The 21308-nt window shown below is 35.4% G+C and overlaps 1 protein-coding gene across 7 annotated transcripts in view; it reads left to right on the top strand.

Annotated features, from left to right (window-relative positions):
- FBXO38 (F-box protein 38) overlaps window positions 1-21308 on the top strand; it is a 49453-nt gene that overhangs the window by 16530 nt on the left and 11615 nt on the right. For 2 of the 7 annotated variants that reach the window (XM_079145526.1, XM_079145527.1), the window contains exons 6-15: window positions 2315-2452; window positions 3672-3809; window positions 5702-5795; window positions 6667-6797; window positions 10263-10433; window positions 12189-12331; window positions 13211-13424; window positions 15929-16048; window positions 17623-17802; window positions 19492-20226. In XM_079145526.1, coding sequence (XP_079001652.1) covers window positions 2315-2452; window positions 3672-3809; window positions 5702-5795; window positions 6667-6797; window positions 10263-10433; window positions 12189-12331; window positions 13211-13424; window positions 15929-16048; window positions 17623-17802; window positions 19492-20226 — 2064 coding nt within the window. Of the gene's footprint in view, window positions 1-2314; window positions 2453-3671; window positions 3810-5701; window positions 5796-6666; window positions 6798-6852; window positions 7251-10262; window positions 10434-12188; window positions 12332-13210; window positions 13425-15928; window positions 16049-17622; window positions 17803-19491; window positions 20227-21308 lie in introns of those variants that run through there. The other 5 variants (XM_079145528.1, XM_079145529.1, XM_079145531.1 and 2 more) reach the window with 5 other exon arrangements.

Here is a 21308-nt window from a genome sequence, read left to right as displayed (position 1 = left end):
ATTTATTTTATGTTTGTTTATTTAAATTTAAATAGCCAAGTATAGTTAGTGGCTACTTTGTTATAGAGCTCAGTCACAAACATCAATGGCTACTTTGTTATAGAGCTCAGTCACAAACATAACAAATAAAAAATCCAAGATTACCTGTATCTTCTCCAAGCAAAAAATTACCATGTATTCTTTAGCCCAAAACCTACAGAAAACTCTGCTATTTATCTTTTTCCCTGAAAAGTGGGAATGGGATAGTCTTTTTTTTCCAATAGCACTGTATTTGCATTGATCACAGTGTGTGTTCCACATCTAAATAGTCTTTGAATTAATAGTCCTGTCATTTCAACCCAAATAAATAGTAGCACATGTTTTCTCAAATTTAATTTGCCTTCTTTGACTTAATTAGAATATTGAAAAGAATTTGGGGGCAATCCCTGATGACATAGCCTGACCTTTAATATTTCATTTATATTTTATTCATTACATGCATATTTAGTGTATACTATGTTCCAGACATTATTCTAGATATTGGAGATGGTCCAGAGAACTGGAAATTTCTGAAACTGAATCAGATGGAAAGGGAAAGTAGCAGATATGATTGGAAGTAGGTCTTAAATAAGATTTTAAATTATAGAAGAAGAGTAAAGATCTTTAGCAGCTTTTCATTTATAAGATTCAGGAGTGCTTCTGATTAGGGATTTGAATATCTAATTTGAATTTGAGTTTTTAGATAATAAAATAATCCCTGAAGTTTATAATATAAACTTCTTAAGGTCAAAGACTATTTCTATATCTTTGTGTTTTTTACAGTGTCTGTCTCAGTGTATTGCAAATATAAGTACTTTTAAGTTTTATTGGAATACATTAATTCATGTGATTGATTGACCAGTTTAAAACTGTATGATGGTGATCCATCAGTGTAGAGTAAATAAATAAACTTGAACGGGAAGTGGGTAATTATGTTCTTTGTAGAGTGGAGTTGGAGAAAAATGTGGAGTGATCATAGGGTATAACTGCCTTTGAATCTGTCTAACCTTTGTTGTCTTGGGTTTCTCAAATAGTGCAGCCAGTGTACTGGCTAACCTCAACTTTGTGAATTCTGATTCTTATGTCTCAATCTGAACCTCATTTCCTCTGCTTTTCTTCTTTGGGTCTCTTCCCCAATTTTACTTCCCACCTGTGATCATATAATGTATGTACACAGTTCAAGCTAAAGTCATGCTGTTTTAAGAGGACTTGGTTAAAAAGTAATCCTGGTAGGTGGGAACATTCTGAATAGTTTTGCTTTTTAAAGAACCGCCATTCAATTTTTCTTAATTTTGCTTCTTCTGATTCTTATTAACAGTACTCTTACCTCTCAAGTTTAAAAGTTGTATCAAGCTGGTTCTGCCACATACTATTTATTAAATGACATTTAACAAATTGTCAAATACTATTTAACCCTAATCCTTGAATTTGTCTCACACACTTGTCCCTTGGCTTTTCTCTGTGCTACAGTGTATAGAAAATTGAGGCAAGTTCCTCTAATTGTTTTCCATTTAGGATTTACAAGTAATTGATCCTTTTCTCTTCCATATCTCCTGAATTTCTCTCCCATTTTTTACTTCTGTTTTTCCCAAGTATAATCCTCTGTGGGTGTGATTTCTGGTGTTAAGGCACTTATTGATCAGAGGTATAAAATATCCTTATCAATTGAAATATTAAAATAAAGGGCTGTTAAATTTCTCACTTTCCTAGAGTGATGCAGGCTGGCGTAAACTATGTTATTTACAAATTTGTAAGATTCTTATGTTTGTAGAAATGACTTTTCAAGTTCTGTATTGACCCTCTTCTAGAAACTGTAATATTTAGATCCAGCTAACTAGACCTTGTGCTGAGAAATTTAGTTTTTTAACACATGGGCAGTAGGTATTGATAGTTATATAACATACATATTACTATGTTTTGTTTCCATCTTCACAACTTTGCTTTCAGTAACCTATTTTCATTTTTTATCTTGTGGGTAATCATGTCCCAGAAGAGTTACAGGGTTATGAGAAAGACTTACATGTATTATATGTGACAGTACTTTTAAAATCCCATCTTCCCATATATATACCTTTTCTACAAAGTTAACAAAGTAATGTTCATGATTTGCATAAATTTGTTCTTTACAAGCCTGTTTTAAGTAAACCATATTTGATGAACTAATTATGGTATTTGTTCTGATAAAAAGCCCCTTGAAAGATAAATTGTTGATGTGAAAATAAACTTGAACTTATATACAGAGTACTGAGTATTTTTTTGATTTTTCTTGTTTATTCTTTTTGTATATGTGCTTTAGGGGTGAACGTTCCTGAAATTCCGTGTATACCAATGCTGAGGCATCTTTATATGAAGTGGGTAAGACTCACTAAACCACAGCCGTTTAAAGACTTTCTTTGCATCAGCTTAAGAACTTTTGTCATGAGGAACTGTGCAGGTAATGATTTACAGTTATGGTAGAATTAAACATATGCTAGTTTAAAAACAATCTATAGCAGTTCATAGTTACATTTGTTATAAAATTATGTGATTCTGTTACTGTTTGTTTTACTACTAATCTTCTGAAGATAAGTGTACTTGTTTTAATGACATTAGAAACAATATTTGTGTTTGACCTTATCAAAAAAACAAAACAACCATAGCCCTGGGTTCGATCCTTAGCACCATATAAAAATAAAGATATTAAAAGAATAATAATAAATATACTGGTGGCATTAAAATAAAAAACAGAAAACAAAAAAGGCCAACTATCTCTGTGTAATCCATATAAACACTTTTTACATTTTTTTGGTTATTTTAATAATTTCCATTGACTTGCTTAGTCTCTCTCTCTCTCTGTTCCCTAATCTGCATGTAAAAAAACTATCTAACCTAATCTACTTTAAACCTTGTTTTTATATTACTCACCCAAACAGAATCCTGTACTATCCTTATAGCTCTAGAATATCAAGTGGTAATTAGTCTGCTTCAGAATTTATAATAATCAGAGCCTCTCTTGATACCCTTAATTTTAACTGCTTTTTCATACCTTCCTTTCTGGACACATCTGCCTGTTCACTGTTCAACACAACTATACGGCTTTCTATGCCTATTCATTGTCTGACCCAACTGTATAGCTTGCACCTCAGTGTCTTCCCTTAAACTGTATTACTGGTTTTTAAAACCTGAAGTATATACTTCTTTACTTACACATATCTCTCATTTTTTTTTTCCCTTTTTTATGAAGTATAGCAGATCTTATTTTGGGACTTGATATTTTCTCCCTTTAGTACTTTTGTAATTGTTCATGTTTCATTTCCTTGTCAGTTTCAGGCCCTTTGATGGATAGCACCATGTCTTTTGTGATTGTCCATATCTAATATAACACTAGTCACATGAAGAGATATTTAAATGATTGAGCTGTTTACCTGAGGGAAGGATTGAATTTTCATCTTGGTTTCTTCCCCTCAGTTATTTTGAGCTCAAAATTTTTGAGAATTCAGGATACTTACAAAAAATACTACATGTATCTCCATTTTTACTGAAAAATCCTAATGTGCAATAAATATTGTTAACAGATTGACTTTCATTTGTATTAAGAACTACAGATTGCAGAGAACCAACAGTTTGGCTGTGATTTTAAGACAGAGTTGATGAGTTCATTTGTTTGTTTCCAGGTCCGACAAATTCCTTGAAATATGTCCCTTTAGTAACAGGCTTAGCATCTGCCCGAAACTTAGAACACTTAGAAATGGTTCGAGTTCCTTTCCTTGGAGGTCTTATCCAACATGTAGTTGAAGACAGTTGGAGATCAGGTATTCATTTTCTTTAGTTACTGAATATTTTAAAAATTAATTTTGCTTTTTTTAAGCTTATGAATCTTTTGGAAAGAAAATGCTTGTCACCAATTACACTTTCCTGTCACGTATTTGATGGAGAATAAGTATCCCTGGGCATGGGCTAGTATTCATTTCTTTTTAATGTACATTAAACTCAAACATTAGGGTGATACATGGTTTTAGGCTTGTTATTACTTATTATTTAATTAATGTATCTCCTGTTATATTTGGAATGTTTTTTTAGAAATGTTAACAGGGGTTCTAGTGCCCTTTGGTTATGAGAGAGATTTTATGACTTAGACACCCTGAGCCTCCTAAAGAACTCAGGCATTAATGAGGTTGATGTCCAGTATTTATTTAATACTTTATGATATATAAAATGCTTCCATGCCTTTCATTTGGATATTATTAGATCCATCCATCATATGATAGCTTTTAGAAGAAAAAAAAATTCACTCTTTAGATCCCTTAACTATAGCTAAATAATGATAATTAACAGAAATGCCTTATGCTAATCATATCATTGCAAGAGAATGAGAGTTTTTTCTGGATAGATGTATAGTTAGACTCTAAAACTATCTAAAATGAAATGAAAAGTCCTCAGGCACCATTGGTAACAAATATACATTGTAATTAATACCTCTGAAATATAATGACGAGTATGTAGTACATGTGTAGACATTCAGTTACTTAGTAAAGTTCAGTGTAAGTACACTTAATTACATTGAGTCAACAGAATGGACCACCAGTATTATTTTTATTCATGGTTACAATTATTAGGGTAAAATTCAGAAGGGAAAAGAAGACCACAGTTTATTCACTAGGGAGAAGTCCTAGAGAGAGATGTCAAAAGCTGAGCTTATATATAAAGGTTCTGAAAGAGAAGCAGACTATTCATATGGCTAGTAAACGTGAAAAAAAAACTGATGAATTCTACTTAAAATTAGCGAAATGCAAATTAAAATCACAATGTAGCTCACAATGACTTATAAGAACAGAGAAACAGTAGTATTACTAGAATAACAGGGCCTTTCATATATAACTGGTGAAAGCATAAATTGATAAAACCACTTCGAAATATTATTTGGCAGTATCTATTTACATTGATCGTACACATAACCACAGTTGCATTCCTTGGTTTTAAACCCAACAGAAATGTATACACTTGTTCACCAGAAGGTGTATTCAAGATTGTCCATAGAAGCAATTTTCCTAACAATTCAAATGCCTTTCCGCAGTTGAATGGGTAATTACGATGTGACCATAGAATACTATGCAGCAGTATTAATGAACAAACTCATAGTTACTGGCAACAGATGAATCTCATGAACAAAATGTTTAAAGAAGCCAGACCAGAAAGTGTACATACTTGCTGATTTTATTTATAAGAGTTCAAAATAGATGCATCAGTCCTTTATGAAAATTCATTGAGCTACACAGTAATTTGTGTTCCCAACTCCAACCCCCGCCGCCCCCCACACCTTTTATTGGGAGGGGTGTGTTGATACACATTTCAAAAACATGAAAAACAGTTAAAGGGGTCTTATTCCATGATATGTTGGAAGTTCAAATTCAACCAGAAATTCAAAGTTCCTTCTTCCCTCCTGAGCTTGTCACTTTCTTAAAATTCTTAATTAGTCTAAATCTTTTGAAGTTTTCAGATGCCATCAGTTTTCAGCTGTATCTTTTTAGAATGAGTATGTTTTTGTTTCTTTTTAGGAAACAACTAGTAGTTGTAATTCCTTTTGAGATATTAATTTGAATGTAAAAACAAATGATTAATTATTGTGTAAGATATGGGCAGATGCTTTCCTGATAGTAGTATGTCAAAACAAATGCTTGTTTTTGTTCTTTTCTCCTTTAACTAGGTGGTTTTAGAAATTTGCACACTATTGTTTTGGGAGCTTGCAAAAATGCTCTTGAAGTAGATCTTGGTTACCTCATCATCACTGCTGCCCGTAGGTGTGTTTCCTCTTCCCTATGTGTCTTTTGTCTTAGAATTATGTTTTTTTCCTGTTTTCAAAATTTTGGGGGAATGCGTATGTATGCATTTGTGTATGAAGTGTGATTATGCCTTGTTTAGATTTAAAAATATAAAGGAGCTACTAATATAACAGATGCTTATACCTTAGTAACCTTAATTTTAGAACTGTTGACTAGTTAATCCAGACCGAGCCAGCTCTTGGGAGGGTGTGGTGTCATGGTCTCATATCAGAGTAGAGCAGTTGACTTATCTTGAAACACCTGAGTCCAACAGAAGTTGGCACTGAAACTCTGGTGTCTGAAGCCCTCATCATCTCAATCTGTGGATGGCTTTCTGAGTTGTTTTAGTTGGTAATAATATCTGCTATTCAAAAATCAGTGTTGAAATTGGCTTTTGCAGTAAGATCTTTATGTTTTAAACCACATTTTATATCACTTTATACCACATTTACTATTTCCTACCTTTCAAATGTCTACTCTGCTTTTAATTTTATATTTTCTTCAACTTGAATTAACTTTTTCATTTTATTTGAAAATAAAATGGTAACTTTTCATCAAATAGAATATTGATTAAAAATATTAGTATAATAAACTGTTTCTAAATTTAAGTAAGTATTGTTCTCTGCTAGAACTATATTTAAATGGAACAATAACAGCTAGCAGCATAAGAAAGATGTTAAAGAAATACCAGCACTAGATGTAAACTCTCACGTTAATTAGGCTTAAGAAAGCACATAGAAAATAGCTAGTTTGTTGTTGTTTAATATATAGTGTACTATACTGCCTAAGATGCACTTACACTTTGCAAATACTCCTACAATAGAAATATTTCTTGATCTTTTCTTTCTAGGTTACATGAAGTTCGGATCCAGCCCTCTCTAACCAAAGATGGTGTCTTTTCTGCCTTAAAGATGGCAGAATTGGAGTTTCCCCAGTTTGAAACCCTTCATCTGGGATATGTAGATGAATTTTTGCTGCAAAGTAAGACTTCTCTCACTTTATTCCCTAGACTTGCTGTAGGAAACTTACTGGAAAATCTGAATAGGGATGTGCCAAGTTTTTTTTGATATAATTTAAAATCTTAGGCACTTTTACTTTCTTGAAAAAGAAAACTCAGAAATGTCAGTGATTTTTCTTCCATATTGTCTTAGACGTTAGCATATTATTGAAAATGTGGTGATTAACAGTACACCAAAATGATCTGTATCTAGATTATGTATTGTCTCCACTTTACTGCCCAAGTTTCTTTCCCATTCTGCTTCATTTTTTTCACAGAATGTCATCCTTGGTTCCATTTGTTGAATTTGATCTGCCACGCTTCTTAAAGCTTTTGATGGTCCTCTCAGACGAGGTCCCATTCTCTGCCCATACTCTTCATTTCCATAATAAGCCTTCTGTGGTTCTGGATTTTCCAGTTAGTGTGAACACATAATGGTCAGTATTCATTTAATGATAATTGCTGTTTGCTTGTTCACAGCATTTTCTAATATGCATTTACAGTTGGGAAATTATTCCTTTGAGTTCAAGTGCATGTCAGTCAATTCATTATTCAAACTTTTTTCCATTGGACATTAGTAAGACATGTAAAAAAAATTTCTGCTACCCAACATGTTTTTATTTTTACAGGATTAGTTTCTTTCCCATGTAGTTTGCAACAATTCTTAGACTCTTACAATCATACCAGATAGTATTTTTTTCTTTGAATCTAATTTGCCTTATAGAAGAACATAAGAAGGCTTCATTTCTCTGATCAGGACAGTGCAGGTCAAAAAATATTACTTCTCATTTTTTACTTCTAATATGTATCATAATAGTAGTGTTTTTGTTTTTTTTTTTTCTTTTTTGGTTTGACTTTTTTTGTCCTATGGTTGGTTGTTTCAGTGTTGCAGTTCTCATTAGCATAATTGCCAATTATTTTATAAACAGTCCAATCATCCTTCTGTAGCCAATTTAATGTAGGAATCACATTAAATCTGTATAGCTTTGAAAGTAATCAGCTTTTCTCAAAACAGTTTTAAAATGCTAAGAGCAATTTCATAAAAATTACATGTATTTGATATCAACTCTTTTTGATTATGAATGAGGTAGCTAGTATTCCCTATATTTTCACAGTATCTGTGAAATAACTTAACAAATTAACTTAGACATTACTAATTTTTGTATAATTTTCTGTTTCTCAAAAGCTCAAAACTTTAAAAATTTTGTATCCTCAGGGTGGCCACCTATAGGTCCCCTGAAGGGTTGTCTTCAAGTGGTATGTGTGAGAGTTTCAGGGGATAGGTAGATATTTAATATCCAGACAACTGGTTACTTTCCTGTAATGTTTTTTTCTCCTCATCACACAGTTTTAATAGCATGAAAACACTACCTCCTTGTCTACCATTATCTTATACTTTCAATACAACTTATTTTACAGTCTCACTCATGTTTAGCAGTCTCTTAGTGTTGACCTTTGTATGAGTCATTTTCTTCTTCACTGTAGTTCAGCTCTTTCTCCCACATACCTGCTGACCTCTGTTGCACCAAAATAGTTCTCTGTTTCAGAATAGTTACTGGAAGAAACCCACTCATACTCATTTACTTAGTCTTCCCCTTCTCAATAATTTAAATTTTGAAAGAATTTAAATTCTTCAAGGGGTGTGGGACATTGTAGCCTCTGTAAACCCTGAGTCACTTTCTCTGACAAAATATCTAGAAACATCACCTTTCTCCCCTAACATATAAGAGAGATAAGAAAAGTGAATGCTGTGTATTAGTAATAAAGGGATAGGTGACTTGCTGGCATGGGTTGAGACACTGATGATGTATGGGAGAAAATCAATGACCTAAAGATGACTATTAGAGAAGGGTCCTTTGTTTACATGAGTTTATTAACTCAGAGCTTCATTCGAAGATGATAGGGATGTAAAACTCAGTAAATACCTCAGAAGCAGTACAGAGTTGGAAGACAGATGGAATTGAGACCTGTGGTTATTAATCATGGGACCTCATCAAGTTACTTAAGTCTATGTTTTCTTATTCTTAAAATGGGAGATAAGACAAGAGTGGCTCTGAGAGATCAATTAAAAAAATGACACATACATTTATAACAATCTCTGACAACTAGGCCATATTCACTAAGTGTAGCTTTTACTTTTAACTGTCCTATTGAGCTGAAGAGAGAGAGGAAAAAAAAACAAAATGAATTGCTGTTGATATTATTAGGGTTTTGAGGAATTGTGGTAAGGAGGAAGCCTTATTAGCAGGAGGAATAAGATGGTAATGGTAAAGAACTGAAAGCACAAGCTGGCTTCGTCATGTTAGACTGTAGCATTTATGTACCTATACCTCAGGGAATAGTGTCAGTTCAAGATCTACCCCATCTTAAGGAAAAAGGCAGTTTTATCTCAAGTCCAAAGGGCAGGAATAAGGTCCTTACAAGGAGGTTAATGTTTGGCTAAAATACAAAGAATGGATTAAGGTGAAATCTGTAAGAAATGCCAGCAGATACCAAAGTTGGCCACTGAGTAGAAAAGAATGTAAACTGTATGGAAAACAAAATAGGAAGAATTGGGAGTTAAGCATGTTCTAAGCAAAAGGTATAAACCGTTTTAATACTTAGGATGACTTCAGCACTGCAAGAGTTTTCTTTGAGCTGGGAATCAGTTGACCATAAGGACTGGGGGAAACATTTATTCAGCTCTTAGATTCCCAGCACAGTGTTGAATACTGAAGATAGAACTGAACTAACTAAACAGTCCCATTTGTCCTTCAAGGAGCTCTCAAGTCAGGTGAACCATCTTGGAGAGGGAGAGGAAGGCAGATGAGAGTAATGATGACAGGAAGCAAGGAATGAGGTGTGATTACTAGTAGCATAATCTAGGATGGAAGATCCTCTTCTGCTTAACCCACCCCTGCTTGTTTGTGACCCAGAATAGTAACTAGAGCCCAGCAACATGTTCTGGAATTAGAAGTCCATAAAAATATGTAGATATTTTTGACAGTGCTGTGGACTCTTAAACTGAAACCAAATTCTCAGAGTTTTCCCTTCTCAAAACGTCTTCACCACATTCCACAAACATAATTCTTATAATTTGAGGGAATTGCATTTTTAGGACTTTATTTCTCTTGTTATAACTTGTTATAACAGTGATATGAACCAATACAGTTGTCCTTTTAAGAATTTTTGCTCTACTTTTGTCTTCTAAACAATTAAAGTTTTTGTAACTACCTACCCTTGACTTGTAAAATATAAATTCTTGTTTTGTATTAGAAGTACTACCATATATTTAGAATTGCTAACTTAAAATTATACCTGAACCCAAACCTGATAATGAAGATAGGAAACAGAATAATGGAAACTGATCACACTGGATACTGAGATACAAAACTGGCAGCGCTCCATGACACTTTAAAGAATTTAACTTTCTCTGAAACTTTTTCTCTGAAATTTTTATCTCTCTCTAGGCAGAATGGCTAATGCAGATTTGGTGAAGTATGGTTTGGCTGATGTGGTAGAAAATCCTGGAATCATCACTGATATAGGGATGAAGGCAGTCAATGAAGTTTTTTCCTGTATCAAATATCTGGCAATTTACAATTGCCCTCATCTACATAACCCATTCAATTGGATCTCAGGTACTGTAGGCATAGAACTGCTGTATGATAAGTGAAATAATATGTGTCTTTGTTCTCTGTATGATTGTATTCCTAATGTAAAATATAAATAATTTAGTGCTGGGGTTGTGGCTCAGTGGTAGAGCACTTGCCTGGCACATGTGAGGCACTGGGTTCAACCCTCAGCACCACATAAAAATAAATAAATAAATAAAGGTGCTGTGTCTACAACTAAAAATATATTTTAAAAAATATATATATAAATAATTTATATGAATTGTTCATTCAAAATTTGGGAACCTTTGATAACCGAGTTGGAAATATATATGATGCTTCTTTAAATTTTCTAAGTTCTTTTCCTTGAATTTTTCACTGTTCAGGTTATACATTCAAGTTCCTTAATCTTTATATGCATTTCTTTGGTTGACACACATAAAAGTAAATTTACAGATGATAAGCTAGGATATTATAGTTTTTTTTCTCTGAATTACTTTCAAAATGGCATATCATCTGAAAGGACAAAATAGGTCTATGTAGCTAAAAATTTTAATTAGGTGACATATTAATCATCAACCTGATGTCAGATCTTTTGTTGACTAGAAATCCTACTATTATTTGAGACCTCTGCTCCCCTATATGTAGAAATGTGACATTAGGATATATTTTTTTCTGATGGCAGGAGCTCATTTTCCTTTCTGAAAGGATTCTAGTTATTTCGGAGACCTTCTTAAATACCTAAATTCACAAACCTTTAAATATATGCAGAGCTAGAGAAAGTTTTTCTTGTGAACTCCACTTAACAAAACAAAACACTTCACTGACACTTAAAGAACAACCTCCTCTTCTGTAGAGTTAGTCATCTTGCAGGGGTCTGTGCCTTCTCACAAAGCCACTGTCAGGCCTATTTTAGGGGTCTCAGGACCTCTTCTGAGATCCTTCACTAGAACAATTGTCTCCACCTACCAGAAGTTAAATTCTGTCAATGGCCCAGCTGAAGCAGGAAATTATTGGGAAATATGAACTTTAGGATATAGCAAGTATAGATCACTTTAAAAAAATAACATTTACTGGGTTTTTGGTTTGTTTGTTTTCTTAAATACAGAAGAGTGTAAAGAAGAAAACAAAACAGAACAAAAGACCTATAATCCCATCACTCAGAACTTCTGTTAACACTTAAAAAATAATGTAATATATGCACTTGATAAATTTCAAACAGTACAGAAAGGTACAAAGTGAAAAATCACCTCTTCTCAAGGTAACTATCATCAACAGTTTCTCATATATGCTTCCGGACAAATTAATTGTACATATTACAGCCTTTATGTGCTTTATGTGTATAGCATTAGAAAAGGACATATACAAAAGAATCTTACTATGTATACACTGTCCTCTGCCTTCTATTTTGCACTAAGTGTATTTTGGAGAGCTATCCACATGAGCAAGCATATACATCTTTTTCTTTCTTTAGAAATAGCTGCATGATATTAAATGTGCCATAAATTTTCTTATGTCCTGTTGTGGAAATGCATATAGATTGTTAAGTAGATCACATTTAAATCAGGGTTGACCTGGCTTCAAGTTAATACTTACCAGACCATCAAGTTCTCAAAACAGAGTTAGGTAGAGGAACATCATAATAGTTTTCTCATATTTTAAAGATCATGAAATAAGGGAAAAGTTGGAAAATAATTTGAAAGTTTTTGCTACCTCTCACAAAATTCATACTAATGGAAAAAGTTACTTAAATTCTCTTTTGTCATGTCCTTTCTTCAACAGACCACTCAAGATGGACTCGATTGGTCGATATCAACCTTGTGCGGTGCCATGCTTTGAAGCTGGACTCCTTTGGCCAGTTTATTGAATTGTTGCCTAGCCTGGAATTTATTTCACTAGACCAGATGTTTCGTGAACCACCTAAAGTAAGTCACCTTTTAAGTAGTTTTTATTTATTTTAATACTCAAGGAAAAAAAGAACAGAACAACTTGTGATTTTTTTTTTTCTTTTTATCTTTTCAATAAAATACTCTTCTAATGTTACTTTTCACCGCCAGCCTCAAAGAAGGCATAAGGTTTGTAATACTGTTCTTGTCATTGAATATTAATTAAGCGTGTTTGGAGAAAGGAGAGAAAAAAATCAGCGTAAGCTGTTTTTGTCAATTCTGTAAACTAAAGGTAAAGGAGAAGCTGGAAATTTAAGCTAAGACAGGTGTTATTACTTGGAGGAATTTGTTGGTAGATTAAATCAGGAACTCAGAGTCTCATTAAGGATTAGTAATTTATTTCGGAAATATTTTACTTTGCTGCTGTCTCTTCTATTAAGTTCATATTCTGGGAAATCTGAAGTTGCCCAGTTGCATAAAATATTATTTTAAAACTGCTTAACAGAACTCTATATTCTTCACAGTACTAAAAACATAATCCTTTAACTAATTCTGTTTCCCCTGTCAGTTACGAATGGTTATATTCCTGCAGTTGAAGCAGTGCAGTGCAGTGGGGGAAACTCAAGATTTGAAGTCAGAATGCTGAGTTTTAATCCCCAGCTCTAATACTTAACTGTTCCTGTGCTATTGTACAAATGTCCCATTGTGTACCTTGTCCTTATCAATCAGTCTAGGAATGCTTTATCTTGTTTGAAGTATTGTGAACCTTAAATGAGATCTTTATGTGAATGTGAAGCATTTCATAAATGGATGCTACTAAATGCTAGTACTTACATAAAGATGAAATGAAGGCATCTTAGAAGTGAAGTGTTGTATACTAACCCAAATTGATAAACTTGTGGTTTGGTTTTGCCTTAGGGTTGTGCTCGAGTTGGTCTGAGTGCAGGCACAGGAATCGGGGTTTCTTCAGCCCTTGTTAGCAACCAGAACTCCAACAATGACAATGATAATAATGCCCAAAACAACAATGCCAACATCCATGACAACAATCACCATCACCCAGATGACTCCGATGAGGAGAATGACTTTCGGCAAGATCTGCAGCCAGGAGAGCAGCAGTTTGCAGCCGACGGTAACCCAGATCTTTTGTGAGCTCCAGATAGAAATGATTTTTACTCTGGATCACATTTCTTTGACTCCATCCTGTTCCTTTTTTCCCCTCTTTCAACTTGTCACTTTCCACTTTGAGGGGAGCTCGCTGACAAGGAAGATATGCGGTGATAGTTAAAATTTTTCTATTTGTTTGTTTGTTTTCAAGTCTGTTCCTATCTGCAGAATCTATGAGAATACTAACAGAATGGGAAGGACTGGTTGGTGCCATAGGGATTAGGGTACACTGATAACATTATAGGCTTGGTTTAACTGAAATACAACTTTAAATATTTAGGCAAAGGAGCCTTACTTAATATCTCCCTGACCAATGGTTAAGTACATTTACATGAATATAAAGGACATTTTTGGATGTTCTAAGAACTGAAAAAAATAAATAACAGCCATGTGCTGCTAGATATTGGCATCTTTCACATACCTTTAATCAATGTGTTCTCACAACCACCCAACAAATTAAGTACATTAAGAGAGACCTACTGGATTTCAGTTATGTAATACTCTGTCCACTTTTTAAACATTTACTGAACATCTGCATTTCAATGTATGTGACCCTTTGTTGATGAATGTGGATGGAGTGAGATTATTTCCTTACCAGATTTTTTATTTCCCAGTTGACCCCAAAGAATTCAAAAGCAATTTTTTCTAGCCATCTTTTTGTTGTTACCCCTTTGTTCACTGCCTTGGACACAATAATTAATAAAATACAGGATTCCCTAATGTTAGGTAACTGCTTTTATAATGAAGACAGACTGTGAATCTACTGGTCCTGACCAAAGAATCACCCATAGGCATTGTCGTCAACCATTTCTCTTTACGTGTTCTCTATAGAACTCTGTTTTGGCTCTTGTCAAAGTCACCACTGACTGTCTTATGCAATCTGTTGGTCATTTCTGTACTTTTATTTTGTTTGACATCTGGGCAGTATTGCACATTGTTGCCTACTTCTACCTTGAGTTGCCTTTGTTTCTTGACAGCTTTGGCACCATTTTCATGATTTTCTGCTACTTGATTTGACTTGCCTTTCCTTTGCTTGCACTGCCTCCTGTTCCACTCTTGTTCTTGATCTCTCTTTTTCTTTAAACATTTTCTCTCAGATTCACGGCATTTGTGATAATTTTTTTGTTGTTAGATTCCAACTCTTCGTTTCCCAGGCTTGACCTTTCTACTTTTTTTAAGTAAATGCAGCTGTATCTAGCTAGCTTCATATTTTCTTCTTTACACAAGTACTCTTTCAAACTTATTGTTAAATCTCTCCCCTGGTACTCACCCCAAAAGATAAAACAGAAGCACAGAGTCAGCAGATACTAGTGATGAGAGAAGGGGATGTGAAGTCAGGTATTGTCCTTTTGACATTGTACAAATGTCATTGTACAATGTATAGATAGGTCACTGGTGCCATAAAGATCTGGACTTTATACAACATAGCCCATTCTTGGGAAACTGTTAAAACTGCTGCAGTGCAGAACTACCCAAGTCCTGCAAATCCATTTGTGTTTGGAGGGTATATGTTGGGTATCTACACTGGAAAGTTACATGGCCATAGGTTTTTCAGTACAGAGTGCAGGGTACCTTTCATTTTGAAGTCATATATTAAATATGAAGAATGGTATTGTCCTAACCCAAATTGAGATCAGTCAGGTCCTTGGGAAGAAGGGACTGGATAGAGTCTGCAAGGATTAGGATTTAATTTTGTAAAAAACTGATGAAGCCAAGTGCTATTTTATTGACTGTCTCTTTGGAAAGTGACCATTTTTATCTTAAGAAAATGTAATAAATGAAGTCTGAAATTTTCATGGAATTTACACTCTGGAATAATGAGAATAAACATCACATGTTCTCACTTGTTGATTGCCAGTGAAAACTGTTGTGAAGACTTTGAAGCACATCAACCATTTAAATGATCTTAAAATGTTAAAATGTTTAAAAATGTATTTAGTGTATTGATAATCCTCACCACACATTAGCCAATACATGATAACCTAACCTCTAAAAAGTAGGAAGAGAAAGGTGCAATTTCATCTCCCCTGCACAGTGTATTCTGGTGTAGGTGGCAGATACCATGAGACTCATTGCTTATAAAGTGATCACAAGGTCTTCTAATAGCTGGCTTCCACCATCTTCAAGCAAATGACTTAGAGGGAGACAGATCACACAGCCATCCTTGGTAACATCTTCAGGGAGGAATATTGGTACTTTCTTTTCAATTATGCCACTTTCCCTGCTTTCATCTTCCAGCGATGTACTTCCCTTCACCACATGACCTTTTCTCGTCTATGATTTCATCTTTAAAATCACTGGACTTTTGTTGTTAATGTCTTTGAATCAAAGCATAGTTATAGGTTCTTATTCCAGAGTGTACTAATAATCAGTGAGTCTGTTGAGTCCTCACAGCTGCCACAGTTTTATGTGCCATTTTTTTTTTTTTAATTCTTCTCTTGGCATTTATTTTGACTCTCTTTATTTAAGCATTGAATGAGATGGAAGATATGGTACAAGAAGATGGAGAGGTGGTGGCTGAGAGTGGAAATGATACACCTGCTCACAGTCAGGCAGTCATCCCTGTGGATGTTGATGAGGAGCAAGCAGGTAATTACATGACTCTTCACCTGTCATTCTGAAACCTGGAGCCTGACCGTAATGAAAACCAAGAAACTCCAAGAATGGTTGTTTTTCTGCCCTTACAGCTTCTAATGTATGTTGTTTTGTTATGGAGACCTATAATATAGCTTCAGCATTCTTCTCACTGCCTGTATATATCTCATACTAAAGATTTATTATTATTATTATCATTATTTATTTATTTATTTATTTATTTTTGGGGGTACCAGGGATTGAACTCAGGGGCACTCGACCACTGAGCCATATCCCCAGCCCTGTTTTGTATTTTATTTAGAGACAGGGTCTCACTGAATTGCTTAGTGCCTTGCTTTTGCTGAGGCTGGCTTTGAACTTGAGATCCTCCTGCCTCAGCTTCCTAAGCTGCTGGTATTACAGGCATGCATCACCACACCTGGCTTCTTATTATTTTTAATTGCAGCAACAACTATGTGTAGTTGTACTTGTGTATCCATGTGCATGTGTGTTAAAAAGGAAATCACTCAGATAGTGGGAAAATAAACAACCTGGTTAAAGTTTTTGCTTGTACTCTCCTCATTTTAGTGAGGAAGAGAAGTGGCAGTGAGTTTGACCTGGCTTAGTAAATAGATCAAAATCTACTCTCTGTTTGTGGGTAACTCCTGGCAGCCTTAGATTCATAGACCTTTAAAGATTGACTAATATCACCCTTCATATTACAATTGGGGAATCTGATGGTCTTTCAAAAGTTTGAGTGATATGCTCAACACTACTCAGTGACAAATGGACAAATTGAGATTAGAATTTATGTTCTCACTACTAATCTGTTGAAATGTTTTGTCTTTAAATTGAAAATACCTTTATCCCTGTTTTAAGTGTCTTACAGATGCAGTCACGTATTCAACAAATACTTATTGAATGCTGATTTTTGTGCCAGGCATGGTACCTTGTAACAGGAAAAAAATAAAGTTTCATGAAGCTTACTTTTTATGGTGCTAATATTAGTCACTTGTCAGAGAAAATCGGATCAGAAGAACTAAAATTTAAAGGCTGCACTGTCAAAATAAATAAAGCATTTTTTACATAAATATACAGACTCATAAAGTGGAACATGCATCTAGGCTTTAAGATAGACCTTAGTCAATTAAAGAATGCAGAGAATTGCTCACTGGTCCCATACATTTTTGAGATTTATCTTCACTCGCTTTGCCTTAGCTTATGTTTGCAAAATTGGGAAAATATGTAGCCTGTTTTTTAAAATGATTATGACTTATTTTGATTATTTTTTTGATAATTTTTTTTACTTTTTGAAATAGAATCCTATGGGAAGAGCCATATGATCTTCTATTTTAATTTACCATTAGGAATGTGTAAAGTTTACTGGCATATTAGTCGTACTTAATACTTTAGAGTTAAAACACTCTTCATGGTGTCTCATCAAAGGGTATATTCCACTTCAGTGAGTGACCATGGAAGCTACACAGATCAAGTATACATCTCTGTGACGGTGATCCCTGGAAATAATACTTTATGTGAGATCTTTTTTAGGCAAAGAGTAACTATTAGGCCTGTGATTTTTGTTTTAGGACCCAGTGGTCTTCAGCGTGTAGTAAAACCAACCCCAATTACTGTTCACGATTCAGAGAGCGATGATGAGGAGGACAGTCTGGAACTCCAAGAAGTCTGGATTCCTAAGAGTGGTTCTCGGCGTTACTCTGAACGTGAAGAAAAAACCGGAGAGTCATTGCAGTCCAGGGAATTGTCAGGTGAGAGGTGATGTCTTACTCTGACCTGTCAGTGAGAGTCATCATTAGAACTGACTACTCGGCCTTTGTAATTTGCCCCTACCACAGTTTGTGGTGCACTTAACATAGTCCTTATGAAATGTGATAGGAAGCAAGAAAGGCAGTAACCCAACTAATAGGTGAATCTGGGCAGTGCTATTGTGAGCAAGTGCAGCACAACAGAAATTTATTGGGATGAGAGCTCAAGGAAAAGAAGTTACGAATCCTTTGGAGGCTTTAGGTAGTTGTGGCATCGAAGTATCAGGAATTTGCAGGATGCCTGTGCCCCTGTAAGGAATGACTTCTGAGTCATCCAGAGCTCCCCATCTAATACTCTGTTTCTTGTACTTGGTGAATGTTGGTGGCTAGTTTGGTGCTTGAAGAAGCCCTAAAGTTTGTTTTAATAATCCCTTGCTCCCTTTAAATCTAGGCAACAGCTTAAGGAATTATAATTCTCTTAACTTTTAGGTTTATTATTTCTTTGCCTTGCCTTCCCTTTCATTTCTCAGAACTGTATGCTCACCACTTTTAGCAAAGGGTGTTTTGTCTTTTGTTTTTGTTTTTGTTTTTTTGATACTGGGAATTGAATCCAGGGCCACTCAACCACTGAGCCCCAGCCTCAGCCCTTTTCATTTTTTATTTTGAGACAGGGTCTCATTAAGTTACTTAGGGCCTTGCGGAGTTGCTGAGGCTAGCCTCAAACTTGCAGGCCTTCTGCCTCAACCTCCCAAGACTGGGATTATAGGCATGTGCTACCATGCCTGTCGCAAAGGGTGGTTGTTTTTTTTTTTTTTTTAATTGTCCATTTTTCTTTAGGTGCCTCCTCCTCCTTAAAAGGTTTAAATGCTATATATTTAACTCCCTACCTGAAATATATGTACACATCTGTGTATGGAAAGCTTATTTTAGATTTTGAATAATTTACTAACCACTCACTGACTGTTTAATTTTTAGTTTACTTCTTTATTAGAAATTCAGATAACACACAGTGGTTGAAAAGAGCTTTTATGGAAATTAAAATTTAGGAAAAATAATGTGACCAGCTGACTAACCTAATGTTTCCTAGAGAGTTTGCTTAAAAAAGTAGCAACTACAGCTCCATTGGCCAGACAAAACCTTATTTTTTAATTCCTTTCTATATTCATTGAGCCTTACTGTGTGCCCCAGATACTTCATTAGGCACTGTTGAGGTTACAGAGATGAAAAAGTCATGGTCTCTTTGTCTTTATGGAACTCTAGTCTAGTCAAAGATCAGGTCAATAACATAGATAACAGTATTGCCAGGTATATGCTACAGTAGCTTTGGGGGAAGCAGATGCAGGAGAGATTGAATAGAGGTCCAAGTGTGATGAATTGGTGAGAACAAAGGCCCTGAGGGAGTAAAGCAGAGGTTTACTGAGAGGAAAGTTGGGGCTGGAGGATAGAATTTGGTATAAAGAAAAAAACAACTTGAAATCAGATCATGGCAAGTCTTGAAGACTGAGTGAAAGAGTATAACCAGGTAGGCATTAGGAAGCCAGATTTATAGTAGTGCAATGATGTGATCACAAATAAACTTTAGGAAAACTAGTATACATTGTTTCCTGTTCCAAATTTACTCTTGCCTTTTGTCCAGAATTTGTACTGAAATCTTTTCTTTTCCTCGGGCCATTCTTCTTTTTCTGTAAGCAGTAAGTGGAAAAGGCAAGACTCCACTTCGAAAGAGGTACAACTCCCATCAGATGGGCCAGTCGAAGCAGTTTCCCCTCGAGGAAAGCAGCTGTGAGAAAGGCTGTCAGGTCACCAGTGAGCAGATCAAAGCCGATATGAAAGCAGCTAGGGATATTCCTGAAAAGAAAAAAAACAAGGATGTTTATCCCAGCTGCAGCAGCACCACCGCCAGCACAGTGGGAAACTCCAGCTCACACAGCACTGCTTCTCAAAGCCCCGACTTTGTAAGGACGGTGAACAGCGGCGGCTCTTCCGAGCCTAGCCCTACAGAAGTGGATGTGTCCAGGCAGTGTGTCTGCTCCCCCGGTGGGTCAGAGGACTCTGAGGCCATGGAGGAGGGAGATGCAGAGAGTTCTGTCTGCCCCAGATGCTGCTGTCACAGGCCCCAGGAATCCCAAAGGAGAACTAGCAGGTGTTCTGATGAGGAACGTCCTTCAACCAGCCGAGCCTGTGTTGTGAATGGCCCGGATGGTACGAGATCCGCCTTTTCCTTTAGGACTCTGCCACAAGGGGGGTCTTCAGGCCCAGCACATGATGAGAGGACTAATGTGAGTGGCTCTGGGGCTACAGGTGAGGACAGGAGGGGGAGCTCCCAGCCTGAGAGCTGTGACGTGCAGTCTAATGAAGACTACCCTCGGAGGCCCCTAACCAGGGCCAGGAGCAGACTGTCCCATGTACCGCTGGTATCTGAGTCAGGTATGACAATGCTCCCAGGATTAGCAACTGCAGGGTAGGGCTGGAGAAAGGCATGAGCTTGTTCATAAATTTTCTCGCAAAGAAACAATTTGGCAAATTAAATTCTATTTTGGGGTTCTATTAATTATACAGATTTTAAATTACTTTTCAGGAATGTTTTGGTGGGCGGGGGTTTAAAACAGTTTGTAAAATATTCAGTCCAGAAATCTCAAAACAGTTCAGCTTTAAAAATATATACATAACTGTGTATATTTGCCCTACATCCAATATTGTTTCTAATGTCTAAGCCCCAGTAGATGAACTCTGCTCCCACACTTAGGGAGGATTTAGAAAATGTTATACCTTGGCCAGAAGTTCCCAGGGCTGGGGAAACAGCTCAGTGCAGCTTCCTGGGTAGATGGATAGACCCCCTAAAGGACCTGCCTCTGCAATATTTGGTCATTTTTTTCTGAAACCTAGTTTTGTCTCCAGTTATGTTTGCCAGGAAATAAAAAGGTGAGTAAGTAGTTTTGCTGAGAATTATTTGGGTGAAGATATACTCAAAACATGTACATGTTTAATTTCATTAATATTTATAATGCAGATGCCAAGATATTGGATTGAGCAAGAGTAAGCATATTTCTTAGTCATAATTGTTTGTTTTTAAGTAATCCTTATTATGTTATTAAAATCTGTCAAAGTATGATAATGAATTATTTTTATTTTCTCCAAGATTCCCTCAATTTTAAAATCTTAAAATCAGCCTTACAGCATAGGCAGGGTCAGTGCTTTTTATATAGTAATTAGAGCTGGTTGAATTGTGTGAAGTTAACTAAGAAAAATAAGTTTTCATTAAGATAGCTATGAGACCTTAATTATGTTCAAATCATAGATAGTAACATAAACTCAAAATACATGAGTCTGTTTGAGTATTTCATTATGCTTTTCAAACACTAGTTCTGTCATATGGTGAAAATAATTCTCCCAGCTTGAATTTTAAATGTCATACCTTTTTTAAAATTGTGGTTTCATAACAAAAATAATTTACCATTTTGAAGTATGCAGTTCAGTGGCATTCACTGTCACCACATCCATCTGAACTC

Source organism: Sciurus vulgaris (assembly GCF_902686455.1).
Source record: "Sciurus vulgaris genome assembly, chromosome: 6".
NCBI lineage: Eukaryota > Metazoa > Chordata > Mammalia > Rodentia > Sciuridae > Sciurus > Sciurus vulgaris.
Note: the sequence above shows the minus strand (reverse complement) of the source record. Positions and strands in the feature narration are given on the sequence as shown.